Source organism: Haemaphysalis longicornis, unplaced genomic scaffold, assembly GCF_048455015.1.
Source record: "Haemaphysalis longicornis isolate Haplotype H1 unplaced genomic scaffold, Haemaphysalis longicornis Haplotype H1 scaffold_6, whole genome shotgun sequence".
Lineage (NCBI taxonomy): Eukaryota > Metazoa > Arthropoda > Arachnida > Ixodida > Ixodidae > Haemaphysalis > Haemaphysalis longicornis.
Genome location: NW_027526407.1, coordinates 90,780,390 through 90,807,738, shown reverse-complemented (window position 1 = coordinate 90,807,738; position 27,349 = coordinate 90,780,390). Strand labels below are relative to the sequence as shown.

Here is a 27,349-nt window from a genome sequence, read left to right as displayed (position 1 = left end):
GACGTCGGCTTTACCGCGAAGGTGTAAAATACATGACACTACTTACCTAGAAGAAGGAGATTTTATTTTGCGCGTACAACTGTGGTAGCCAAAAATAAATTGTGCTCCGTAAACCTGCTTATCCAGCTCCTGCAGTTTATAAAACTATAGTGGGAAACATTGAGGCTGTTTGCGATTTCAAGTGTCTTGACCTTCATAATTCTACGTGTGACGGGGTAATTGCAATAGTAGAAAAATGTGTAACAGCTGACCAAACTATGTCATTCAGGAATGAGTGCGCCGAAATTCACTCACGTGATATTGACGGTTTTTTTTATTGGATTGAGTTGGAGTTTGTGACGACTTCATGCCTAAGGCAATGTTGCTGGCTGATTTAAAACCTGCTCCGGTTTGGAGCCCGATTGTAACGCGCACACAAATTTTAAGGCTAGCTTTTAGCAAAAGAAGGTGCGTGCTAGAAACGTAAAAATACGGCAACTTCTTCTCCGGCAATCCCCTGGCCCCCTCGCCTCGACTCCTTGAATGGAGCTCATACATTCGCGGGAGGTGTCGAGGTAGCTGATCCCGCCAGTCGACTCGAACCTCCCTCGTCGGGTCTATGTATCCGGGCCTATAAATAAGCCAATGAGTTAGGGCACAGCAACATTACACGGTACAGTTAATGCGTTTTTGAATGCATTATGAGGTATTACAAAAAAAAACATAAGACAGCCCAGCCGGGATTTGAACCCAGGATCTTTCCGTAGGAGCCCAGTACTGTATCCGCGGCGCAACGACGGAGGGTTAACGTTCGCAGCGACCCTAAACGGTTCGACCCCTTTTTTTTGCCTCACATTTTGGGGCCCGTTTGAATCGCTCTATACTTCTAGTATTCGCTCTATACTTCTAGTATACTATACTTCTAGGTGTTCTCTTTCTGTCCCGTCTTCGAAGTGCAGCTACCAGTCACATCGTGATATTAGTACGTGTGCATACAAACTCAACAGCGACTAATGCACAGCTTTGCATGGTGCTGCTGAGCACGAGGTCGCGGGATCCATTCCCGGCCGCGGCGGCCGCTTTTCTGATAGAGGCGAAAAGCAAAAAAACGCCCGTGTGTACGACATTTCGGCGCACGTTAAGGATCCCCACGTGGTAAAAATTAATCCGGAGCCCTCCTCTATGGCTCGCCTCATCGCCTGCGTTTCATCAGAGCGTTAAACCCTACAATAAAAAAAAAACAAATCAGTTTTGCGCGGTCATGGTTTCGCCGTGCTACGCGGCTACGTTAGTGACAGCGTGACGTCGCATTCTCATTTTTTGCCGTTGGCCCCGGCGTGACGCATTCTGACTACTGCAGTGCGTACGTTTTGAGACCATTTCTTAAAGTTATATGAAACATTCTGTGAATGTAATAGGGCGTCCTTTCTTTTGTTGTAGCACCTAGAACAGTTGCTTCTTATGTTGAGTGTATGAATTGAAAATATCAGAATCGTGTTTCTGATATGGCGCCAGCGTCATTCTTTTTCAGAGGCACAATTAAGGAATTAAAGCGGCTTTTTCAGAATGTGGTAGAGCGCCCCCATCAGTAATACACGAAATCATATCGATATTTAACAACAAAAAGACTACAACACTCATGTCGATGCCTCTTTTCAGCTGAAATCTGGGCTCGATCCCTGTAGGTTTCTGTCAGGAGTGTATGAGAAACTTGGGCTTACTTGTGGGACGTGTCATCTGCTACTGAAAGTGACAGAGATCTCCCAAACTATTCTTCTGCACAGCGCTGTGAGCATTCTTTTGTAGAGGCTTAAGCTTACGCTGAACGTCAAACGACGTTCGCAGTATTATCTGCAGATTTAAAGGGAAACTTTGTAAGCTACAGTGGTCGGGGTATAGCTACGCCAAAACGCACTGCAAGAAAACGTCCTTTACACAATACATTCCCAAAAAGGCGCAAAATGCTTGGCAATGGGGTTTCAAAAACGGAGCCCCTCAAAAAAAAAAAAGAAACTCTTGCCGTGCTCGGAATCGAACCGGAGTCCTTCGCATTAAAAAGCTACATATGTGTATCCAATTGCGCTGTTTTGATGCGGTGTTAAAAGGAAAATATTTATGCCTCACTGATGGCGATGTAGTTGCGGCAAAATGCACTACAGGTAGGCCATGTTTACACACTGATTTTCCAGAAGGGCACATACATCATGCCAAACATGTAGATAATGGGAGGTATGTACGCTATAGCTCTGGAAGACATTCGCATTCGAATGCAAACAATGATGATGCTGAAGGAAGTTTTATAGTAGCATTCGGATCGCTGAAAATTTTGTTTGGGTTCAGTAAAGTTTTCCTTCGCACTCCTCCCCCAAAGGTGGATCCGCTGGTACCGCCGTCAGCCGATGAGGACCAGACGAGATGTTCGCTGGTGCGGCCGACGATCTGTTAAGCCGCCGGAGGCGGCAGTCGAGGAGTCGATGGGTTCGGTGGTTGCTGGTGTCCGGCAGCCATGAGACGAGGACTTGGGTACGATATAACTTGGAGTTTATGGGCAGTACTATTTACAAGAGAAATTTACAATATTTACATAAAATGGGGTAACTCGTTACAACTCTCGGCATAGCCGAAGGTACAGGGTACCTACAAATGAGAATGGACCCAAGTGGTGGATCTTAGAAGGACTTCGGCATAGCCGATGGCGCGGAGCGCCTGCAAGAAGTAAAATCCGACCCCCGGTAATGGGGTTCCTAGCATTTATAGGATTTGGGCGGCGCCCCTGCTGGTGCGAGAGTGCACATGATGTCAGGCGGACATCCGGGCTGACATCAGGGTGACATCAGCTCTCAAAGCCCCGATTGGTCCACTACAAACAAATAAAACACACAAACAAAAAAAAGAACTAACCAATCGTAAACATGTCACCCCCGCGGTCACATGACCCGATAATCTATCTCATGCAACTCCTAGTCAGCTTCCCGCGAACGTTATTGCCATCGCTAAGCCAAGGCAAGGCCTCGGCTACACAAAGTCGCATACCGTGAGGAGTAGTCACCCCACTAGGTTGAACGGGCGGTATCTCCTCAAACGCCAAAGCCGGACGGCTTAGAGCGGTCTAGACTAACACCTTACAGTAACGTCTTAACGTCTCGCCGCCTCGCCTTTGTCCACGGGCGCTCGCCGGCACAATGAGGGAGTCGGGGCTAATCCCCTCCCGAGGCCAAGGACGGCCGCTGCCCGACCCGCGGGAAGAGCTGACCGCACACCAGCGCAACGAAGGTTCTCGGGAAAAGCACCCCCTCCTCCCGCCGCACAAAAGGAAGGAACGCGAGGCATGCACTCGCGGCTTCCAACTTCGCGTCCCGCCGGTAAACAAAACGAGAATTCGGCAGCGGGCTTACAGGTTCGTTCCGCCAGTGTATGCTTTGGAAGGTGGCTGAATTGATTATAACTTTTCCAATTGACTTTGGCAGTTTGAAATTTGGTCATTGGGAGCGTAGCGTTGGAATTTTATTTGGCCGAGTTTGTGTTGAAGAACCTTCTGTTATAACTGTCTTTCTCTTTAAAAAGAGCCCTTAATTTCTTCTGAAGTTATATGTTGGTAGGACCTAAAGGTGTATTTTATTTGCTTGTCATTTTTGCTGAATACAAACTCTATGCCTTATTTAACAATTGATCTGTGACTCTGTCTTCTGCAGGGAGCCCGTCGAGAGGTGACCGCTCATGAGTCAAGTGGCGAGCACACTGGGTTACTCGTTCGTGAAGTACTTCTCGTAAAGGAGGAAAACAAGGTAAGAATATAAAGGTTTCTAAATCTTTTGCAATAAGGCATGCTAGTCAAATGATTTATTACAGTACCATGAAAATTCTTGATGCAGTAGCATCAAAGACAAATACTGCTCTTTTTTGTTAGTAAAAGTTTGAGATTTTTTCGGCAGGTAGGAATAAGAAAACTACTTGCTGATGCGACTGCCCATGCCCTATGCTTGGCGAATGAATGCCACTCACACCGACTACAGACACCTGTGATACGATGATCAATACAACTTTTAGTTTGCGCATAGTTTCAATAATTATACATTGCGAGTGAAGTCTCTGAAGGAAACAAAAAAAGTGTACAAAAGATACCTGCATATGAAGGCCTTGTGCGAGACAAGGTATAAGTGATCAATGGGCATAAAACGAAAAGAAAAGTTTTCCTGGAATATTTTGGTCAGTACATACGTACTCGAAAAGCAGCAACCCACAATACGCAGAGCATCATAGGAAATGAATGTTTTTGCATAGTGAGGACAGGTGCTTTATCTTGGCAGCCATGTGACTGGTAGAGGAGAACCCCGTTGAAGAGACGCCATTCATACGTTTCAAAAATAAACAGAGAAAATATTATATTTCCTTACGGGAAGACACTGCGAAGGAAGGTTTGACATCCACCTCCAACCAGCCGTACGGCTACAAAGGAAATCTTTACAGCTTTCTCAGAAACTTCGCAGTTCAAGGAAAATTCGTCCCAGACGAGCCGCTAACGTAAGAACACTACATTTTAAGTGGTACCCCTTCTTTTAACTTCTGGTCGAAATGTTCTTCGGAAGTCTTGTTTGTTGGGCCAAACACAGGAAACTTCTGACGAAGGTTGTAATACTTAAAAGCAGCAAGAAGCTAATTTCTGCTACCCGGACATGGAATTACAACAAACCACTAAGCACAACACAAATTACTAGCCTGGATGCATAAAACACAGCGCTAAATAAAGGTTTTGTTAAAGACTCGTTTATTGTTTTATATCACTATGAGGTTGTACGTTTCTCTGTTTCAGATACTTCAGGCTCAAGAAAAAAAATACGAAATGCGAGTGGTAAATACCTCTTCTCCTATTGGGCAACTTGTGGTTCATGGCGAAAAATTGTAATCATGCGTCGTGCTACGTGGTTTTCCTTTTTTAGATGAAACTTCAAGAAGAGCTTGGCCATGTGAAGCAGTACTGCCGTAAATTGGATGACCAATTGCACGAGCAAGAGCGGCAGTTTCAGGTGTGTAATATACTGGAAATGTACTCGGGTCTGTTTTATTTCTGGTTTCACAAGCACGCGGTTTCGATTCTCAGCTGCAACGGCTGCTTTGATGATGCAGGCAAAATTCGAAAATTCCGCATGTTCTAAATTTCGGCATGGTGAAAGGTAGGGCCAAAAAAAGACAACTCCGGAGAAGTCCACTAACGGCGCCCCTCATCACCTGTGTTACGCCGGTGCGTTAAACTTCGTAACGAGAATAATTTTTTTCAGGTCATAGTCCTTTTATTTATTAGCACTCCGATGAATATGTTGTAATACTGGCAATACCGTACTAAAAAGCTGAAGAAAGATTAAAATGTAATCTGTCACCATAGAAAAATGTGTTGTGATTATAATACTGTTGCGTTATAGAGGCCTTTTATCATCAGAGTATTCCCACGTTCTTTGAACCTCGTGATGGGGGCACTTAGTAGTTTCTTAGTGCTATGTTGCTACCTTTTCATCGTCGTATTTGATAAAATTCTAAAATGAAGGTTTTAGCTATTTCCGTTTTCTTTTATAGAAGAAAAGACACAAATATGAACGGCGTAGGCAGAATACCCCGAGTGCACGTAAGCGTGTGCCTGGCGGGGACCGCCCGGCGTCGTCCAGGCTTGCGTGTGGGTTTGCTTCCCATAAGGAGCTCCCGCCTCGGTGGTTGTCCTGTAGCGAGCCGCGGGCAACAGGTCCGCGACCCCCTAGACGATGACCACGAATCTGTCAACCCATCCCTTCCCAACCCACATGTGAAGACGGCCACCGGACTAGCTAATGAGAAGTGGAGGTCGAGGACGCGCTACAAAGAATTTTCCCTGCGCGGTTTTGTCGCCGGGAGACGACTACAAAACGGATGACGAAGATGGTTACTGACTAAAACGCTGTGTCTACTTCAATAGTCTTTGCTTTAAAGTGCGGTTAAAAACGGCTGTGCACTGCTGAGGGCCGGCTGCTGCCTGTCTTCTCGGATGCGTTGCCAGTGTGGGAAGAAGCTTGGCCGGCCCCAGCTCTGCTGTTTCTCCAGCGTTGCTCCACAGGTGTAACCTGCGACAATTTTTTTTTTTCATTTCGCTTCTTTTTCGAGCCGGTTTTTTTTTGTTTCCTCTCTTGCGCAAACGTTTTCTCTGCTCGAGTGTACACATAATTTTCTACTCATATTTGGTATACTTTAAAACCTTAATTTTGTCGGCTCCACAATTCTGTAAGAGCACTTAGAATTTAGGACCATCGCGAGACCGTTTGTGCGTTTAGCCCTCTCAGCCCATCACGTATAAAAATATATCGCATAAAAGTGGGAGGCAAATACTTCCTCTCGTTCATGTCCGCACACGACGTTATCACCGAGCAAGGTTTCGCAAGAATGTTCCCGGGACAAAACGTGCTTTTTAAAAAAATTATAAGCTCAGCATTGGCAACATATCATCATCATCGTGATAATCGAATTCAAATCTAGTGACGAAAGGAAGCATGTACCATACTCTTTTAATCGCATCGTTACTCTGTGATTTGAATCTGCCATTTGCTCCCAAGTATTGTTTTGTGCACTGCCCTCAACCTTCCATCTCGGAGCGTATTTTAGTTGCATAGGGCCCCTTGCCCGGATGCGTATTCCCCAAGAAGGTTAAAAAAATTGCTTTTTTTTAACCTCCTTGGTATTCCCACACCATATCCCGTAGGGGCCCAGGCCTACCACACCCCTTAAGCAGGGGCGCATCCAAAGAGGTTAAAAAAATTGCAATTTTTTAACCTCCTCGGACGCAGCACCGTGACGTCTCTACCTATATGTGCGTGACTTCATGCAAGGTGAATTTTTTCTTTTTTTCCCCTCCCCTCGTTTCGACTGCTTGGCAGGCGGCCGATGGTTTCGCTCCGTAAGCGGGGCTGGCCTGCGGCGCTGAGGAAGCTGACGCACATGTGGTAGAAGCTAACCTTTTGTACCTGAGCCCCTGATCTCTCCGCGCTCTTCTTGCGCACCTGCAATTTGACGCTGACCTCCGATCGTGTTCCTAGATAAGTGCTCGACTCGGTGCACGAAGTGCGCGCGTGCGGATGGACGCTTTCACGCGCACGTGGCAATTATACACGGTACGGAAAGCAAACACCCTCATTGAAAGCTCATTCTACAGCACACAGAAGGGTATACAATTGCGTTGGGTGCTCTTTCACTATATACACACCTCAAAACACGATTCGGTGCTGCAGGTAAGGATTACAAGAAAAGCAGCCAATTACCCATGACTATATTTACAAACTGTCCTACTCTTGCGAAATATTACAGCTGCATGAGCTGCTACATTTTGGCACTTTCATAAGCACTATTAAATTAAATTTCGTTAACATTAACTTCATTCCATTTTTCTTTATCAGGAACAGTGCCACTAAGGCGAACATTGACATTTTGTTAACACCAATGGAAGGTGTGAATCGTTCTTGCAAGGGTGATACATTGATAAGAAAGACACCAGCTCAAACGTACACGTCTTACACTCGGTCATGAATTCTGCATAATTTGCACTGCTCGTCATAACAATTTAGGGAAACAATATCGAAAATATATACCAACCAAGGGCTAAGTAAAAGTTGGATTGTACAGCAACTGAAGTACTCGAGGAGTTTAATAATGTCTTCTGTACAGGGCTATTGACCACAGTCTCCTCACTGAAGCCATCAGGGCGCAGTTTGATATCAGTAATCATGCGTGCAACTACTCACGCTGGTGCCAATGTCGATTAGTTATTTTTAACAATTTGTGCTTCATGCACACAGAGATTTTGCTGCATAAGATACGTTATTTATAAATAGACAGCTCCAGCAGGATCCAAATGGCGCTGATGCCCCCCCCCCCCCCTGTAATCGGGAAGGCACACCAAATCGTTACCACTTAATTTGGCTCTGTTCATTATTCGACCGTAATCGCCACTAGCTTTTAACTCTAGGTCCCGCCCCTTCGACTGCACAGTAACATGTTAGTCGGGTCCGTGACGATCCCACCGCACTAGAAGCAATTACCGAGGACGCCCTTGGAAACAGACTCTACAAATTGGTGTAGCAGCCTGGCCGACTTCCCCGTTCGGTATACAATGTGAACTGTCTGCAGCGTGCACTGTTTTCAGTGCGAACCGCATTGTCCACAGTGTGAACTGTACATTTAAGTGTGAGCTGTGCGTTTTGCTGCCACTGACTGGCTTTAATGTGTTCATTTTGTGATTAGGGCCCCAAGACTGCAACTGTGTTCATTGTGCGAGCTGTGACCTTCCCCTTTTCTCCTCATCCTTGCTCCCCCAGGGCCCCATGGCCTCTCATTTAATGCAGTGTTACACTCACTCAGATACGTATATTCTTTTCGCTGGGACTAATGAGTAGTTGCCCGTGAGCTTGAAGTCACTGTAGTCGCAGCAGAGATAAAACTAAGCAAAAAGTTATGTCCTTGGCGCAATATTTTTACGATAGTGATCTAAGAGTCCAAATAGCGGCACAAAATTGTCACTTTTCGAGTTCCACTGATGGGTATAGATGAGCAGTTTGTGTCTGTTTCCTGCGACGCATTTTTAGCTACCACATATATAGATTTCTGTAGTATCTGGCCTTTTAATTCGTGCGCATTGTGTCACAGCTCGCGCCTCAACTGTAAGCCACACACACGCAAGAAAGCATACGAATGTATAAACAAGAAATAACAACCTAAAAAAATATAAATAGAACAATACAAGTTGCAAAACGCCGCCTCGCGTACTACAACACTTCGTATCGAAAAACATACCTTTCGCCCCGTTTCTGGACCTTTTGGACAATGCAGGTTGTGTTGGTGCACCCGCTCTACGTGCCCATGAAGGCGTTGACTGCTACTTCGTCAGGCAGGTTCGCGCGGAACACAGACTCATGATTTGTTGACGCGAGGTCATCTCTGACAACCTCGAGCGGCTGCTGGTGGTTATCCACGAAGCAGAAGTTATAAGCTTCGCGAACATCGCGTGAATGCGCGGGGGACGCGCGTGGCGCACACAATTATGAGAACGGACCTTGTGATGGGCAATTCTGCGCCAATGCGAGGCACAGACGGGTATGGCGAATAACACGCTCGCTGATGTTCGCAGCAGACGAGCGACCGACGTACGCGTGTGCTTTCGACCGAATGAGAGAAACGTTCTGCGCTTCGGTAGGGAGTCCAAAGGACCACCCAAGACAAAAAAAAAGCATTTTGCCTGCATTTTATTGGGAGTGCTTGTTTTCCGGAAGGTAAACAATAACTACAAAAGCATCCATCTGCGCGCGCACTTTGAGCAACGCGCCGTGCGCTAGCTTAACTAGGAACAGAATGGGAGACGAGCAACTGACGGCGAACAAGAGAGCGTGGAGAGCCAGCTTCATCTTCGCAGCGCGTACGCCAGGCTTTCGCTAGGAGCGAAACCATCTGCCGCCGCGAAGCAAGGCGATCACAAAAGATCAAAACTAATTTTTGTCTTCATTTTTATGCGAGTGTTTGCTTTCTGGAACTTGTATAATTGCCACATGTATGTGAAAGCGTCCATCCGCGCGCGCGCACTTCGAGCACCGAGCCGAGCGCTTATCTAGGAACACGACCGGAGGTCAGCGTCAACTTGCAGGCGCTCAAGAAGAGCGCGGAGAGATCAGGGGCTCAGGTACAAAAGGTTAACTTCTACCACATGTGCGTGAGCTTCCCCAGCGCCGCAGACCAGCCCCGCCCACGGAGCGAAACCATCGGCCGCCCGGAAAGCAGCCGAAATGAGGGGAGGGGAAAGAAGAACAAAATCCACCTCGCATGAAGTCGCGCACATATCGGTAGTGACGGCAGTGTGCTGCGTTCAAGGAGGTTAAAAAATGCAATTTTTTAACCTGATTGGGTGCGCCCCTCCCTAAAAGGTGTGGTCCGCCTGGGCCCCTACGGGATATGGTTTGCGCCCGGATAGCTACAGCGCGTGTATAATTATGGCTGTTTGTTTCGTCTAAAATGCCAGTTCTAGGAGCTGGTGTTAAATATATGATGCTTCATTTATTCCTGCGTTTGCCGCTTAGGTCGAGAAAAGCAAGCATCTCCACGGGCAGTTTACTGATCAAGAATTTCTGGCAGTAAGTAACGCATTGCAGCTGTTGCAATATCTTAAAGTAGTATTTTATGCAGCCGTAACGATGTTTTCGCTTCCTTCTTGCAGAGGCTGAAAGAAGCCATGATGACCCTTAGGCGGGCACTCCATCTAGAACCGGTATGTTAGAGTCTTAGATGCTGAAAGAAAACCATGCGTTTAAAAAAAAGTAAATAATTTTCCCACTTTATCATAATACCATGAAGGACAGTAGAGGCTGTAAAGTAAAAATAACTTATTACTGCTAATGGAGGCACATGCATGCACTCACCTGAAAACCCTGAATAAAACTGAGAATCTCGTTTATTTTTCACAACAAGCCTTTGGTAACCAGATCACTCTATTCTAACCGAAAAGCCTTTCTTAAAACAAAGTCAAAACACGTTGAAAAAGGCTCCAATTTCTTGCTACACGATGACAGCATTAATGAAAAAGAAGGAACATTAGTGCATTGTTTTCCCTCTGTGAACTTGTCATTGGCGCATATGTCCAGAGGGTTAAATGGAATTATATACCCTACCACTAGAGTGAACTAACCTACCACAAACACACGGTCAGTTTCTTTGCGGTGGGTTTTGTGGGTAGCCAGAAATCTCCGACACACATCGTTGGGCGTCATAAATACTCGGCAATAATATAACTACTTAATCAGCACAGCTTTATTTGTTTTTTTTTCTATATATAAAAGTTTTTACACTTCCTGTATATTTGGTTGCATTGTCTTAAACCAAAAATAATTATTTTAACGAAATAAAGTTGTAACTTGTCTTTGTCTTCCTTTCATCTTCATGACAAAAATGCTTAAACAACGGGGACGAGCTAGAGACAGGAAACACTTCACTATGTTGTCTGTAACCTTCCGGCTATTTTTTTGCGCGTTCATCATCAAGATAAATTAGTGGCATTTTGGCTGAGCTTGCGAACTGTTGCAATACATTTCTTTGTCATGAGTTTTATTTTTTCACGTATGAACTCGTATCAGATTGGCTGCTCCCTCGTGTAGCGCTCCAGGCCCATATCGCCTTTTAAGTGCGAATGCACTTTTAAGTGCGAATGCACTTTATAAGCGACCCCAAACCTTCCACCGCCGGCGGCGGCGGCGGCGGCGTCCGCAGTCCTCCTCTCTATATAAAAAAAAAAACAGCATCCGGCGCCAGGTTTCGATCCGAGGACTTTGCGGCCGCAGCGCGACGCTCTACCGACAAAGCCACGGACGCGACTTTTTTTTTTTTTCTTTAATGCATGGAAGTGTTAGAAAACTTCAAAAGACGAGACACTTAACACACAATTTAAGCACTAACAGACAGTCGAACAAAGTTCAAAACTCAGGCAAGCAAACGCACGCATCCAAAAGGGGCAGCCACTCTGGTGGATCACTCTGCGCAGCATAAACGCTCCGCACCAACGCCGCCTGTTCCCGAAAAATGCACTTGGTCGGCCTAGGGGGTTCCGCATGCCGATCAGTCATACGGCACTTCCACAAGCTAAACAATCCTAGGAGAACGAAAACGTCATATGGCACCCGATTAACATCTTCAAATGGCAGGAAGCGAATGGTGTACGGGGTGATGTCGATGTCCTTTTTTAGTGTCCGCTGCAAAACGTCCCAGAAGAACACAGCGTCCCGGCACAACACAAAACAATGATCAATTGTCTCTGGTTGATTACAGAGGCGACAATTGTCCGACCAAGGAATAGACATTCCTTTTTCGCGCAGCCATGTCTTAACTGGGAGTGTGGAAGAATGAAGCTTGAAGAAAAATGTTTTGCATTTGGCGGGATACACATGCTCATTACGCGTTTTAAAACATTGCTTTTCTGGTGGCCTAAGTAAGGCTGGCGATAAACAGGCACCGGGAATAGACTTTCAATAAGAGTGTTCGTCATAGTTTTCCTTGACATGCTGAACAGATATTCCAAGGAAAACCGCGCGGTAAGAAAGTTAAATGACTCCACGACCTCTTTGAGAAATCCCCATGGAGGCTTCGTATTGACCTCGCCCGTACATACAAGCAAAAAAGGCAAATGGAAACTTATGCGCTGCTGAAGTACAGTCAGTAAAAGTGGGTGATCAACCAATTTGTAGAAGAAAAAACGAGACACAAGTTGGTGCCCAAACAAATGCATGAGCCCAACACCCCCTGCCTTTAAACGAAGAAACAAGTTGTCCCTGCGCATAGGTTCCCATTGAGAGCCCCACACAAATGTTGCAAAAACTCTATGTAGGGCCTGAACTTTTGCTCGCGCACAGTGAAGCACTTGAAGCACATAAAGGAGCTTTGTGGCAAGGAAGACGTTACACACTCTTGCACGTGCAAACACAGAGAGGTCTCGCCCATTCCATGCCTGCGATGCGCGCTTAACTTGCGTGAGCGCTGATGACCAATGAGGCCCTGTGTTCCGTATTTGATGTAACGGCACGCCGAGGTACTGAAGTGGGGCGCTATCCCAAATAATACCAGCGAATGTAGATGGTTTTGTTCCCCATTGTCCGATCCAAAATCCCTTAGTTTTTTCCATATTAACATCCGCTCCAGACACATCGCAGAACTGCTTAGTCACTGTAAGGGCTTCCTGGACACTCCTTTTGTCAGCACAAAAATACGCTACATCATCTGCATAAGCAAGCACCTTAACTTCGCACGATTGTAAGCAAAAACCTTTTACTCTTTGACTCTGCTGAATGCTGAGACAAAGAGGCTCGAGGTACAATGCAAACAGCAATGGTGACAGGGGGCAACCTTGTCTGACAGACGACTTGATCGCAATCGGCTCGGACAGAATACCATTGACGATAAGCTGTGTACTGCACCGATCATAGCACAGCTTGATGCCCTTATATAACACATCACCTAAGTTGACTGCTGCCAGAAGTGCGAATAAGAAATCATGAGAAACCCGATCAAAAGCTTTTGCAAGGTCAATTTGTATTAGGGCCATCTGATCTACCGAATCGGACACGCACTCCAAGACAGAACGAGCGATATGAATATTTGTGTGAATACTCCTACCCCGAATACCGCAAGTTTGGTGGGATCCCCCTAAATTAGTGATTACAAATTGAAGGCGCCTAGATAAAATTTTTGCAAAAATTTTGTAGTCAACGTTGCAGAGGGAGATTGCTCGGTAACCCTCTACATACCTTAGTTTTTCTGCATCCGCAGTTTTGGGGATTAGCACCGTGTGTCCTGAATAAAAGGTTGGCGGCAAGATATTATGATCATAGGCAGCCGTAAATACGTCCAAGAGAACTGGAGCAAGGATACCAGAAAACTTTCGATAGAACTCCCCACCAAGGCCATCTGGCCCTGGGGTCTTGTTAGTCTTAAGCGCGGAGATAGCATCCTTAACTTCCTCCAGTGTAATAGGCCCTGACACCATCATGCACTCGTCCTCTGTAAGCCTGGGAAGTAAGTCAATGAGGGAATGGAACTTTAATTGTTGAGTATTAATTCTGGACCCCCCAAATAACGTGCTGTAATGTGTGTGGAAAGCACTAACTATTTCTTTAGCTTCAGTATACCTAACACCGTTATAGTAAATTTCAATTATCTCCTTTGCAAGTGCGGATTGGCGCTCATCACTAAGACACCGGCGAGAAGGATAACTATCAAAGAATCTTTCAGTTCTGGACCGAATTAAGGCGCCATGATACTTTTCAGTTACATATTTTTGCAATTGTCCTTTAACAATCCCAATTTCTTCCAAAGTTGATCCCGCATTGACTGCTTCCAGTTCGTGAAGCGCCACCAATGTATGGGAAAGTTCACGTACATAAAAGCGTTTTAAGAACGAAAGCCGAGCGGACTCCTCTATTGCGTCATTCCTAATTTCCTGTTTAAAGAGATCCCATTTTTGATAAAGAGATAGTTCGGGAGTGTTTAGAATATGGTGTAAGCAATCAGATACCCTTTTGCAAAAAATTTCGTCAGCCAGTAGAGAGGTATTAAGAAGAAGAAGACGCCGTTCCGAACGGCTGTGTTTTTCTATGCTCTCTGCTGGGAACAGCGCATCGGCCTTGTGCCGAGGTTCTACTTCGTCCGGAAGTGACATGGATAACTACAAGATCATTCTTCCCCGCCTCCCAACCGGTAATGTTGTCCTGAACACCGTTTTCCTGCATGCGGACTTGAAAGGCCGTCCATACCGTGCTCCTGACTTTAGGGATGCCCTGGCTCGCGTGATAAACCTTCGTGACGTAGTGTGCATTGGTCAATACCAAATGAGTCACGTGTGGATGCTTACTTGCGCCTCGAGCGCCGTGAAACACAAGTTAGTTCAGCTTGAGCACATCACCGTCAAGGGACTCAAGTGTATGGTGTTTGACCCGGACACAAGGAACATCAAAATGAAGTTACTTTGGGTGCCACGTCACATGGAGAACCGTCGGATTACAGAAGCTCTTGAGCCATTTGGGAGTACCCAATCCGTCGTCCGCGAAATGTGGCGGTGTCCAGGTATGGACCACATGGAAACTGGAGCTCGGGAAGTGTCCCTTATACGCGTCTCGGTCGCAGAGGTGCCGCATATGATGGACATTTATGGAAGCCAGTGCGTTGTTCTGATTCCTGGTCGGCCACCTCTTTGTCTGCGTTGCAGCAGGATTGGACATGTGCGGAGACAATGCCGAACACCCCGGTGCAGCGAGTGTAGGCGATATGGTCACACCGCTGAGAGATGCGTCATGACGTACGCTGACAAGCTCCGCCAAGGTCAGGAACCATCGACCGATGAGGACCTCTCCGCCCATGTAATGGACGTCACGGAGGTCGTTGATGCGACAGGGGAGATTAGCCAGTCGATGCTGTCGGAAAACATGACGGCTGTGCCCACGGCTCCTTCAGCAGGAGAAAACAAGGATATGTGTCCACCTCCAGTGTCCCCAGATCGTGAGCAGGATGGGGGCTCCCATCACAGCCAGTCTAAGGCAACGTCATGCGACCAGCAGCAGGAAGAGCAAATGGACACGCATCTACTGCCTCCAAATGACGCGGTGGGTGACGACCACACTGTAGTGCCCCTTCCGGCAAGCGATAGCGATCGCAGCGACATGTCTTCTGGGGATATCGACGATGGCGATGTTTCATACCCATCGTGGGCGGATGCCTCGGTACTGCCTGAGGACGTTTCGGGTGCCAGCAGTGGACCGATAAAAAGACCAGCTCCAGCTGACAGCGAAAACAAAGCATCCAGTGCCGGCAAAAAGCAGGCGTCCACTGTTTTGGACCATGCCGACACGGCCACCGGGGTTAGTGGAGGCGTGCCGCTGGCCGGCTCCAAGAAGCAAGTTCAGCCTCAATTGTCCAAGGCCAGCCGCAAGGGTGGTTCAGCTGGAGGAAGAATTACGTAAGCTGCTCCAACGGGATGGCAAGTGTCACGGCATTGCACGCTGCCACACTTAATGTGCGAGGACTCAGGAACAGGAGAAGACAGTATCAGCTCTTACGTCTCCTAAAACGGATGGACCTAAGCATCGCCGCTATTCAGGAGACAAAGCTTTGCTGTGATGAGGACACAGCGGCCGCATTAGAGCCCTTTTTAGAACATTATAATGCGTGCGTCACTCATTCCTCAGGCTTGTCTGGCGGATGTTTCCTCTTCATCAGCAAGCAAGTAGGGTTTTCTTGTCTCTCCTGCACTGTAGATACTTCAGGGCGTTTGATTTGCTGTGACCTTGTTCTTGGGGGTGTTGAATGGCGTATCATTTGCCTCTATGCACCAGTTCATTGTCGAGACCGTGATACCTTTTTCTTGTCGCTGGGGCAGTTCCTCCGAACACAACGAAAGCTTCTCTTTATGGGCGATTTCAACTGCGTCTGCAGTGAGCATGATCGTTCAAGGCCAGCTGCGCGCTATGACCGCAGTGCAGCCACACTGGCCGATTTAGTGCACGAGCATGGTCTTGTTGATGTCGGTCAGATGAAAGGAAGTGCAGTGCACTTTACTCATTTTCAGTGCAGTTCAAATGCTCGCCTTGACAGGATATATATATCAGCAGAGAAAGTTTCTGGTGTTTCGGACTTTAATGTACGTCCAATATTTTTTACTGACCACTGTATGGTCTCAATCTACTTCGGTAGGTCAAGACCACGTAACAAGCCGACTCAATGGGATCTGTGGAAAGCCACGGACGCGACGCTGATATCAATGTTAGTAACGCGCCTTATATCTTTAACGCATTCAAACTACGTCGTCAGCGGCGTACATTGGCGACTCAGCGGCGTTATAGCGGCGTGATAACTGCGTGGTGTACACGTGATACCACAAACCCGATGGAAGAGATGGAAGAGAAGGCGGCGAGGCGGTGGGCTGCGGGGGCCGAGCGCAAGCGCCGCAAGCGGGCCGACAACCGTGCATTCGCACTTTCACATTCTCCCCCTCGGGGAAATGCGGGGAAATTTTTTTGTTCAGGTATTTCAGTTTATCGATAGTTGTTTTTCAGTTTGCACGCTTGAGTTGAAGTTCGTGGTCAATGTCCATCAACCATGGTCCATTTCATTCGGTCGCAATATTTGCAGGGCCACAATGTGCAACACAGTGGGTCTTTACTCTCGCTGTATAATGCATGTGAAAATGCTATCTTCACTTTGGATTGAAGTGAAAGCGACACGTTGTAGTCCCGCGATATAACACAGAAATTCTACTCTTCCTGATCAGTGAGGATGGAGCGCGATGAGCACCGCGAATGTACAGTCGCCAGCATACGCTTGCTCGATGTGCAGCGCGTGGCCGAGCGGCGCAAAACTGCATTGCTGTGCCATCTGCAGCCAGCGGGCGCCGGGTCGAGGCTCAAGGAACTGGCGTGCTAAGCGCGCTTTACGCATGCCTGTCGTTTATTAGTTACGGGGCATATCTGATCCCTGCCGTGCCCCCGACGTGCTTTCGATGTTCGCGGCAGCCGCTGTGGCGCCGCGTGACCCTCGCCGTCCTTCTGCTATCACTGGTGCAACAAAACACGTCGCCCGCGGCCGCCGTTTGCGCGGCGCGCAAAGTTGAATAAATGTTATCTTCCCGGAGGCACTGCTGGTTGAGCACGAATTATGTTCTAATTTTTAACCTAAGCGCCGATAAACTGTAAGCTGGCCCAGAATTGCCATTCGCCGCTCATGCCTGTAGCTACCGCAATTGATGTTAGTGCGTGCTCTGACCATGCCGCCCCGCGCTCCGGAGGACTAAAGAAGGCATATCACCCTCCTTACGGGCAGCTCTAAGTAGGCAGTGACGCAAGTGGAAGTGGAAAGTTGCTAGTGCAAGTGGCAAATGGCAAAAGGTGAGGACAAGTGGCAATAAATTACAGACTCAGATGAGTGCGAAGCACTTTTACGGGCCTCCGCTGTAACAGAAAACAAACTCAGAACTGTTGAGTGCAGAGCAAATACTCCAGTTCGTATACGTTTTCCCTATGAGGACTAGGGGGTGCACCAGTTGTAACAGGCGGAACACACACCTAGGTTTAAGTGAAGAGAAATGGGAAACAATTTAGAGTTCTTCCACTGTGTGATAAAGGATGACAAGCCAGCTGGGCCTAATTCAAGAAGGTCACGAAAGAAACTGTTTGTGGGCAAGAGTTTCGCTTACTTCCTAGTTATTCAGGTGAATGGAAGCAATACGGACTAATGTTCTATTCTATAGGACAAACACGGGGCTGAAACTGTTTCGCAAAACGTTGTAGTCGTCTGCGCGACTAATTATCATACAATTTGGTCAGGAGTAGTTCCGACAAAACGAGGGTTACAGCCGTTTTCTGTGACCATACCTCCTCCTTTGCATGTCATGTATTGACAGCAGACGGAAATTCCATATCGTTTACAGCTTCCCTATAAACTAACTGTGGCAAGTAAATGTGCTTCGGCGCAATGATAACGCCACGCTCGCGGTCAATTTCGGTATGATGCTTTTACATGATACCTACATTCGACAAGAAAGTTTGCTTTGCCGCAATATTCACCAGAAAGTTTACTTTGCCGCAATATTAAATTCGACGGCGCGACTTTTTTCTATGCACCCCGTCACTAGACGCAGTTTCCGACAAGTAGCCTAAACAACTCCTCGACAAATGCATCGCTTGGAAGATAAGATTTATTCAACGTTGCCCACCGCGCAAACGACGGCCGCAGGCGACGTGTTTTGTTGCACCAGTGACAGCGGAAGGACGGCGATGGTCACGCGGCGCCACAGCGGCTACCGCCAACATCGCAAGCATGTCGGGGGCACGGTAGCGATCAGAGATGACCCGTACCTAATAAAGTACAGGCATGCGCAAAGCGTGCTCAGCACGCCAGTTCCTTGAGCCTCGACCCGACGCCCGCTGGCTGCAGATGGCGAACCAATGCAGTTTTGCGCCGCTGGGCCACGCGCTGCACATCCCGCAAACTTTTGCTGGCGACTGTACGTACCCCCTTGGCTTCGATGCTTTATAGGCCGAGAATACATTTTTTACGGCGCCGTTAATTGTTTACGACTTCATGATATATACCATGATCACGGAGTTTTGTTTTTGCAGGAACGCATTTCCAGCGCCATCAGGGCATTCCAACTCGGGGGCATTCGGAGGTATGAGATACCACAGGGACCCCTAAGTGTTAAAAGAAATTAGCCTCTACGGTCGACTTGAATGTCGTGAACAGACACCGAAGCAGCAGTTTCGTATTACCTCTGAAAATGGCAAAATAAAAAAGGCTTCTCCCAGCCCCTAATCGCTTGCTTAAGCGTAATCGCTTAATAGATTGCTAATTAAAATTTGAAATGGAAAATCAAGGGATCTTTAGATTTTTACAAGCACTGTCAACGCAGGTATTAGGCCTCTATTCAGTTTCCCCATTACGACTTGTGAATTCAGGATATTAAGTAGGATTTAGGTGATTTGTAGAATGTCTGACCGTTTTTAAAGCGACAGCTTTATTAGTGGAACCAATGGCATCTTCTGAAAAAGCTAGTGAATTTGCTTATAGACCTGTGGGTTGATCGAAAAGCACTGATAAGATCTCGGTTAACACGCCACGTGTCTGAAACAAGGCTTCCCTTGTGTCAACACGGTCACTAAGAGTTTCGCGAAATTGGAAAGGTTCTATATATACATATTACAATACACGCATCGATTACGAAGAAGGGGAACAAAAGTATAGCGTCATCTTATAAACGACGTATGGGGATACATTCACATAGTTCGTAGATACGTTTACTAAGTGCACAAAAAAATCGTCGCAGAGGTTCGTTCTCTGTTTACGATTTGGATCATTGAGGGTTTGGCGGTCTATTCGACGCAGTTTCACCGAAGGTTAGATGCACTATTGACGCAGTATTGGTGTTGGAAAGCTTTGGCGCTTCTTTCCACTTTTGTTAGGAAGGAATGGTAAAGTTCCTTAAACGAACATCGAGGAAGGAAATCCAAATATAAGTAAGTCTATCAGAAAACTCTTGCTAATTATGTGCTTTACAAACCAAATACAAATCAGCCAGACAAACTTCAATGAATAATCACTACGCGTAGGCATGGGGAGTTGGTCTGTTTATACATTTTTGAAATGCTTTGCTTTGCATATAAACGCCTTAACAGTGCGTACGGTATAACAGCAGAGCCTGCCCTAAATGCGGACCCCTATTGTCAACACCTGTTCCAAAATGGCGGTACCTGACCGAAACTGTCGAACGTATCGGCGCACGGAGCTGGCCCTTGCCAGCTGCTTGTCCGGAGCGCCGTCACGCCGTCAAGAGAAATGACCGAACGGCGTGCGTTTCAAAGCACCAAATATACTTGGACTATTTTTATTCAATGTTGACCGCATAACAATCGGTGTTTAAACACGTCTAGACGCTCTATCGCTAGTAAACCTTCAAGAACGCCACAACTGCCCTTACCAACCGTTACCTGTCTTCTGGCGTATTTTCCGTCAACGGATACACTATCGAGCTAGTGGCGGACGTGTGTAAGAGCTGGGGCGGCAATTTCTTATCCCATCTTACCGCGCTAAACTTTAGAATACACGAACAAGATCGCGTTGATCTTTTTCCTTACCTTGGAAAGTATAGGGAGAAATAGCACTGCCCGGTGATGCTGCTCTTTGGTAAACACCCAGTAGCTATTTATTTTTATTTACACGAAACTGTTAGGACTTGTGCACAAAAGTGTTCCGCTCTCCAAGGTAATCATGTTTTATCGTGTACATAGACTCTGAGTCTTGTCGAAACTATGTAAACGTTGTGGGATAATCAAGTCGTACTAATTGCATGCTAGAAAGTGATACTGGTTCCAAAGCACCAGGGCTATTTCAGCCTCCGCAATTGAAACGACCTTCTCTGTTAGCCATTTTGCATTTCGCCTGTGCCTATTCCATGTCTTTTCCAACCTCATCATTTGTTTCGTCCTATTTCAATCAGGTAAAAAACAACTTTTGCGTTTCTTGTTTTTAAATCTACCCTTCCTGAAATAACCTACCGAGTTAGACTCGAGTGACGGGAACCAAAGCATTCAAAATTGCTCCATTTGCCCAAATTCTTGAACTCCGAAACACGTGCAGCTCACGTCTGTTCAACTTTTACGAAAGCGGATCACTAACATTGTGGAAACGCTGTTTCCAAGACGTCGCCATACCAACATGCCTACCTCACAGCCTTGTAGAGATGAGTGGCAATTACTTTAGCGCTGCCTAGCCCCTATCACCAATCCTGCGAACAACACATGTTTTCAGAATATCAGAGGGCTGACTAGTAATGAGCAAGCAATCTTACGTCACTTGTCCCAATGTGTGTTTCTTCATTGCCGTATTTGCATTAATATCAAGATACTTTGGGTTTATTTGATTTTCACAGTTTTTTCTACCTAGTTTCTTTTCGCAGATGATGTACAGTTCCATAATATAGCGACTTTGGCAACTATACGTTTTTGTGCATATGCAAGGCATTAGTGGACAATTCGTGCATTTGCACTTGTTTTCATTCTTGTGTTCGACGTTCCTGACCGGGCTATTTTAAAGCAAAGCTTTTTACCTCTACCAGCCAACGTTTCTTTCGTGGCATGCGGGAAAAAAAAACTCCCAACGTGGATGAGGAGGCGGAGGGTGCTTTTCGCCTACAGAGCACAATGAAGCGACGGCTTTGTCGCGTGACGGCTTTGTCGCGTGACGGCTTTGTCGCGTGACGGCTTTGTCGCCTGCTTTGTCGGCGGGTTTGCCGCCTGCTTTAGCAACACTTATTTTGGGCCTGTTTTGGCGCTGCTTTGGGTCCCTTGCGCGCTTTCTTCGCACGACTTGATTAACGTGTTTAACAGCACCTGCAGTGTAACCTAGACCAGACGGAATTAAGTGGTCATGCGGGAAACATACGGTATGGATTGGTTTGCAGTGCGGAAAAGCAAAATGTACAAACCAAATCGGGCGGCTAGAGAAACGCTACGTTTTGGGCACAGCTTTCCACGATTGCTAGACTGTTTTCTAAATTGGTGATTACCAATTCGGTTGTGGTTAAGAGGTATTACAAAAGGCGAAAGTAGCAACAGGTTCTGATAAATAGCGATTATAAAAGTTCCTCAACCCTTCTCGCAGTGGTCAAACTAACGAAACTGTTTAGTTTAAATCTGTGTAAATGAAAATCACTAAGCTCACATGCCGGATTGTTTCGGTGTCTGCGCATGCGTCGTGCAGTGGTGTACCCCAAGCTAGCACATCGGGGGGCCTATTCTTGACTGCACAAATTCACAATGATTTCGCCATATTTTCTGCGTAGGCGCGACGTAAGCAATCAGTAACTTGATGCTCCCTAAGCTTTGTCGTCATGCAGTGTAATTTGACGCCTCACTCATGAAGGTCACAACCAAGATATCAAATCTTGCGCACAAACGATATAAAAACACTTGGAATTTACTATAAAAATTTAAGAAGTTAGCTGACGTTGGCAAGGGCAACACATTTCTGCAGGTCAAATTTGGCGTCAACCCCACAAGGCGATCGAGTAACGTTATTCCAAAAGCAAGTGAAAGGCGGATGTCGAGCAAAAGTACATCACACAATTTTTTTACCGTTTCTATTTATTTCTTTCAAACGTTTTTAGTAACATAGTTGAGCTCTCTGCATCTAAACATGCTTTGTTGCATTATCACCTTCCCCGCCGCCGCCGCCGACGCGTTATCGTCTGCTGCTAGGTTACAAGTTTACGGCGTGATCACATAAAAAGACTGCCGCGAGCATCGCTTAATTTACACATAAGAGCAGCAAAGCGCTACACCTGATAACCGCGGAGCGCACCGATGTCGCCGATTCACTCATTCGTCAAGCTCACTTCAATCAGCGCTGAAATTGACAAACGAGTCACTTTTATTTGTTATTTCTCTCTAAAGTTCAATCATGTGACCCAGCCGCTTACTAGGACGAGTTTGGACAAATGCCATGCATTGGGTTCTCTTTTTCATGGAGAGGCTTGCAATTCCCTCCAACGTGCAGTTACGCTCAACAAATAATTTTTATTTTACTGCCAAACATAAAACCAAAATGCTGCTCGTTATTTGTATGCTCCGTGGTTGCTGACTTGGAAACAGTCCGAACTATTGTTTCTTTAGGTAGAAAACATGCTTTAAACCGCATAACATGCGAAACTGTGCCTGCTGCAAATTCAAGGACAGTTCTCGGCACCAGAGGTCGATGAAATTTTTCTCCCTTTCCCGGCAAAAGCAGCCGCCATTTTCAAGCTTTTGTGAAACATTACGTCACTTTTACGCACGCTGAAGTTTCCAGTGTGTGACGTCAATTTACGCTACTGTAACAATTGAATGTTTGAACTCTGCCAAATTTTCATTTTTGACAGAAAGGAAGGCAGGGTCGTACATTGCCTTGGCTGTGGCCGGCACTCGGCAAAGATAACTCAGCATTAAAATGATGTTCGAGCCAAGTCTAAAAAGATTGAGAACTCATGTATTTTTCGGTTTGTGGGGTAGAGTGGCTTTTCTCAAGCTGACGTTCAGGTGCGTTCTCTTCTGGTTTTCTTCTTTATTTTGATGCTGATGATAATTTGATATTGTTTTTGTTCTGTTTTTCCTGGGCACTCTTTTGTTTCAATACGATTCTTTTCAATCTGAGGAGAGGAATAAAAGAACGAACAAACTTTACTAAATCCCAAAATAAGTCAGACGAACATGAACTGCGAGAGTATTTCCATTAAAAAACCGTTACATGCATCGACGCAGAGAAAGCCGCCACCGAGATTCTGTCTTTTCAGGCCCAAAAGCAATCTCTGGAGTAGGTCGGTAGGAACTGAAAGGCGACCATCTTGGGTCGCAAGAAGCAATTGCTTTAGGCTGGCAGGTGTTATAGCCACATATGAGTCTAGATGAAACAGGAAAATATTTTACGTAGAAGAGAACACAGGGTGAAGCATGGACACTCGGAAATATTTCGAGATCATGGACCGCCCAGCTTTTCAACACCGGGGGGCTGCACCTAATGACACCCCGCTCTTCCTGAAGACGTTTTCAGTTGTCTCTCTCAGCGCTTACACAATCCCTATCACTCTACATAAAGTTCCTAGTACAGTGAAGTGCTCCTTTGGTTTTAACGCTTAGCATTCTTTGCCGACTACCTCCCCTACGTACTACCCTGTAACGCCTCACATTTGCACAAAAATGCGTACAGGACGGAGTTCGCACACCTAATCGTTTTAATGGTGCATGGAGATAATCAGTCCAATGGCACAATGGCTCTTCAATAAAACTACAAGTGCACCAGAACTGCACTATTAAATTCAAAAACGTGCATCTTACACAGCTCTCCCAAAGGTGATGAAAAAAGAAAAGCCCAGAAAAGACCTACGGAAACATGAACAAAAATTTTATGAAGGAAATTTTGTGGAAGTAACACATAAAATCACTAAAATAGCGCATCTGAACATCGTTGGCGAAAAGATACAAGCGAGTTCTAGGAAGCATAAAAAAGCATGTAAAATAAAATAACCCAAAGTTTTTGGCTCATCATCATCATCATCATCACCAGCCTATCTACGCCCACTGCAGGGCAAAGGCCTCTCCCATTATTCTCCAATTACCTCGGTCCTGAGCCAACTGTGACCAATTTATCCCCGCAAACTTCTTGATCTCATCTTCCCATCTAACTTTCTGCCGCCTCCTGCAACGCTTGCCTTCTCTAGGGATCCACTCTGTTACCCTTAATGACCAGCGGTTATCTTGCCTTCGCATTACATGCCCTGCCCACGTCCATTTCTTCTTCTTAAGTTCTACTAATATGTCTTTAACACCAGTTTGCTCCCTGACCCACTCCGCTCTCTTCTTGTCTCTTAATGTTACACCTATCATTTTCCGCTCCATTGCCGGTTGAGTCGTTCTCAATTTAAGTTGAACCTTCTTAGTGAGCCTCCAAGTTTCTGCCCCGTAGGTGAGTACCGGTAAGATGCAGCGTTCATACACTTTCTTCTTCAGCGACAATGGTAGGCTGCTATTCATTATCTGAGAATGTCTGCCATATGCACCTACTCATACCCAAATCTGGCGTTAAAGAATCATGTTGAATAGAAGAGGCGTGGGATGGCTGCACCTTAGACATGCAGGAAAGCCATAAGTGGACATTTTTTCGACTTTCTTCATGCTTCCTTCCTTTTTTTTGCTACTATATATTCTCAAACTCTAATAGGGAGTCGCCCTACAAAATATCTGCGTACAAGCGGGTGTTCACATAAGCCACCCCAATAGAAACAAACTACAGGAAAACCGCATGCGTGTCATTTCTCAAGGTCTTGGGTATGTCTGGAACTCCGCTTCGGGAGCTGCCAATTCTGCTTCGAGAGCACAAAATCAACCTCAGGCATATGCAGATTTTAACAGCGGTCAATTTGTACAGTAAGCTCATTTTCCGAAAAAAATCGCTGCTTTGAAGGCAAAAAGTTTTACAGCTGTGCGTGCCCGTTACCAGGTTGAACAATTTTGGGAAACTCTTCAATAATGGTAATGCATATTTTCCCTAACTAGAGCGAGTTGAAATTTTACGGCTCCAATTGGGGCGGGCCTTGTGGAGCGGGTTGAAAGGGGAAGGGCTTTTCGGGAAAGTGTTCAACAAAGGACCGCAAACGGGAAGGTCGTTTCGGCAACGACCTCACACGGGGCGTGCTCAAACTGGAAGGGCGTGGCGGTGATGGTTTCAAACGCCTGGGTTTAAACGGAAGTTCATTGTTTAGGTTGATAATCATGGCCTCACCACTAAGGCATGTAGCTCTATTCTTCATAGAGATGACTCACCACTCATGTTTTGTCTGCCACGCAGGATCAGGACGAAGATGTTGCGGCACCGACGCAAGACCCAGAGCTGGAACAAAGGACTAAAAATACAGAAGAAGAAGGGGCGGGTGTGTGAAAAGCCATCTTGAGCAGCATTTGAAAAACATCGCAGGCTTGGTGGGACTTGTTTTTTGACAACTTAATGCGCTCAAAAGCCAGGCGGTTGTGAGGTTTACGTTGTGGCTGTTTAAAATCTTTGTTGGGTGTATTGCACAAAGACAAACGTTTACGTATAACTGATGTAATTTTCCTCCGGTGCCTGCCCTAGAAGGATTGTTTTCATTGTGAAAAGAAATATATATGTATAAAAAGAAGAGCTGGATGGTGTGACAGACTAAATCGTTAATTCCCATCCGAAACCGCGGGCCATAGAGGCTTTAGGGAGTCCATTTATATGAACACGCTGCGGTGGCTCATTGGCTAAGGCGTTGTGCTGCTAAGCCCTAGAATGGGCGTTTGATTCCGGGCTGTGGTGGGTGCTTTTCTGATAGAAGCGAAAAACGAAAACGCTCGTATGTTGAAGATTTTGGCCGCACGTTCCCCAGTTCCCCAGTTCCCCAGGTGGTCAAAATAAATCTCGAGTCCTCCACTACGCCCAGCCTCATCGCCTGTGTAGCGTCGGTGCAATAAACGTCATTATCAATCAATCAAGGGCACGAATAGCTTGTATATTTGGACGTTTTCCCCTCGTGAAAGGGAAAATTGTGTTTTCGCAGTTTCGGGACTAAACTAGGTCTTCTAGTAAGATACAAAAGAGGAAGTTGCTGCTATTGCGCAGCGGTGTAAAAGTGCAAGCCATGTAGTGGAAGTTTCTCGGTTGCATTCCTCCTCCGGATAATAGCCACGATTATTAAAAATACGAGTGTTACAAGAAAGACAACAAGGCCAAGGCGCGAGACGCCTCCTACCCTCCTGTATCGTGCTCCTGCGTAGAGGCGTATTGTTTCCCTCAAGCACCGGGGCAGAGCCACATGCCAGTAAGCCCATACACACATTCAGCAGCAAGCAGCCCACAAAGCGCGGGGGCACAACGTCCCGTACAGAGAAGTAACCGACCACCCTGGAGAACAAGTGTCGGTATGGAACACGGTTCGTCGCCGAGGTCAACCAGGGAAGTTACGGCGGCGCTGCTTCCGCCCATAAAAATTCTTGCCCTGAACGACGGACGTGAACTATGAGATTTCTCCTACAGTAACAGATTATCCCCCACGGGCAATTACGCGAGCTGAGTCCGTCCATGTGGCACAGATGAAGTATTATTACACTCATTAAACTTTACGTCTGAAACGCAGCGATGTTCGGTACATGCGTCGTTTTTTCTGTTTTCCATTTTGAGAACCCACTGTAATGTATAGAGACGATGCATTTTAGGGGAGGGGGTTGCCGTAAGGCTCCAGTGCTGTTACTGAGTAAACTTATCAGCACATGGTACATGGCAGTTTCTCGGTTACATCCAGCGTTTGAGTATGCGCTACGGTGCCTACGAGTGCCACATGAAAGAAGGCAAGATCGAGGAGTGACGAGCGTTCCATATCTGTTTTTGAGTGCTTCTGCATTGCGGCCTACTGTGTTCTTCTCACTCCACGGATGCGGCATAAAATCCACATATTACATTTTACGCGTGACAATAGGCCGCGCCTGAAACCTTTTAAAAGTAGTCTCCCGTTTCTCCGAAAACCAACTGCCATGATGCGAACGTGCATTTCAGTGCAAATATGGTCTTCTTACAAACTCCACAAGATATATTTGAAGAGTTGATATATCATATTTCTTTTGCAAAATAAATTCTGTTCACACCAATAAACAAAAACCGCATTAACGATCTCAACCGATGCTGCAGCTAAACAGACTAGGCCATTATTTTGATATTCCGCGTCTAACAGACACGACTAACACACAGGTGATGTCCATGCCTAGTCACGCTGTTGGTCGGGCAGGTTTGAAACTTCGAGAGC

The 27,349-nt window shown here is 46.3% G+C and overlaps 2 protein-coding genes and 1 long non-coding RNA gene across 4 annotated transcripts in view; all 3 read left to right on the top strand.

Moving 5' to 3' along the window:
* LOC144141025 (TNF receptor-associated factor 5-like) overlaps nucleotides 1-27,349 on the top strand; it is a 148,627-nt gene that overhangs the window by 77,381 nt on the left and 43,897 nt on the right. For both annotated transcript variants that reach the window (XM_077672510.1, XM_077672511.1), the window contains exon 7: nucleotides 3,672-3,764. In XM_077672510.1, coding sequence (XP_077528636.1) covers nucleotides 3,672-3,764 — 93 coding nt within the window. The remainder of the gene's footprint in view (nucleotides 1-3,671; nucleotides 3,765-27,349) is intronic.
* Nucleotides 14,346-15,473, top strand: LOC144141673 (uncharacterized). Its single transcript, XM_077673203.1, has one exon. It carries the CDS (start codon nucleotides 14,346-14,348, stop codon nucleotides 15,471-15,473), a length of 1,128 nt encoding a protein of 375 aa, XP_077529329.1.
* On the top strand, nucleotides 18,438-26,041 carry LOC144141026 (uncharacterized). The gene is made up of 2 exons (XR_013316416.1): nucleotides 18,438-19,520; nucleotides 25,381-26,041. It is a non-coding gene; the product is annotated as an uncharacterized LOC144141026 (long non-coding RNA).

What these genes read in the sequence shown, in the direction of transcription:
- LOC144141673 (XM_077673203.1), top strand. Translation starts at nt 14,346, where the DNA reads ATGAGTCACGTGTGGATGCTTACTTGCGCCTCGAGCGCCGTGAAACAC.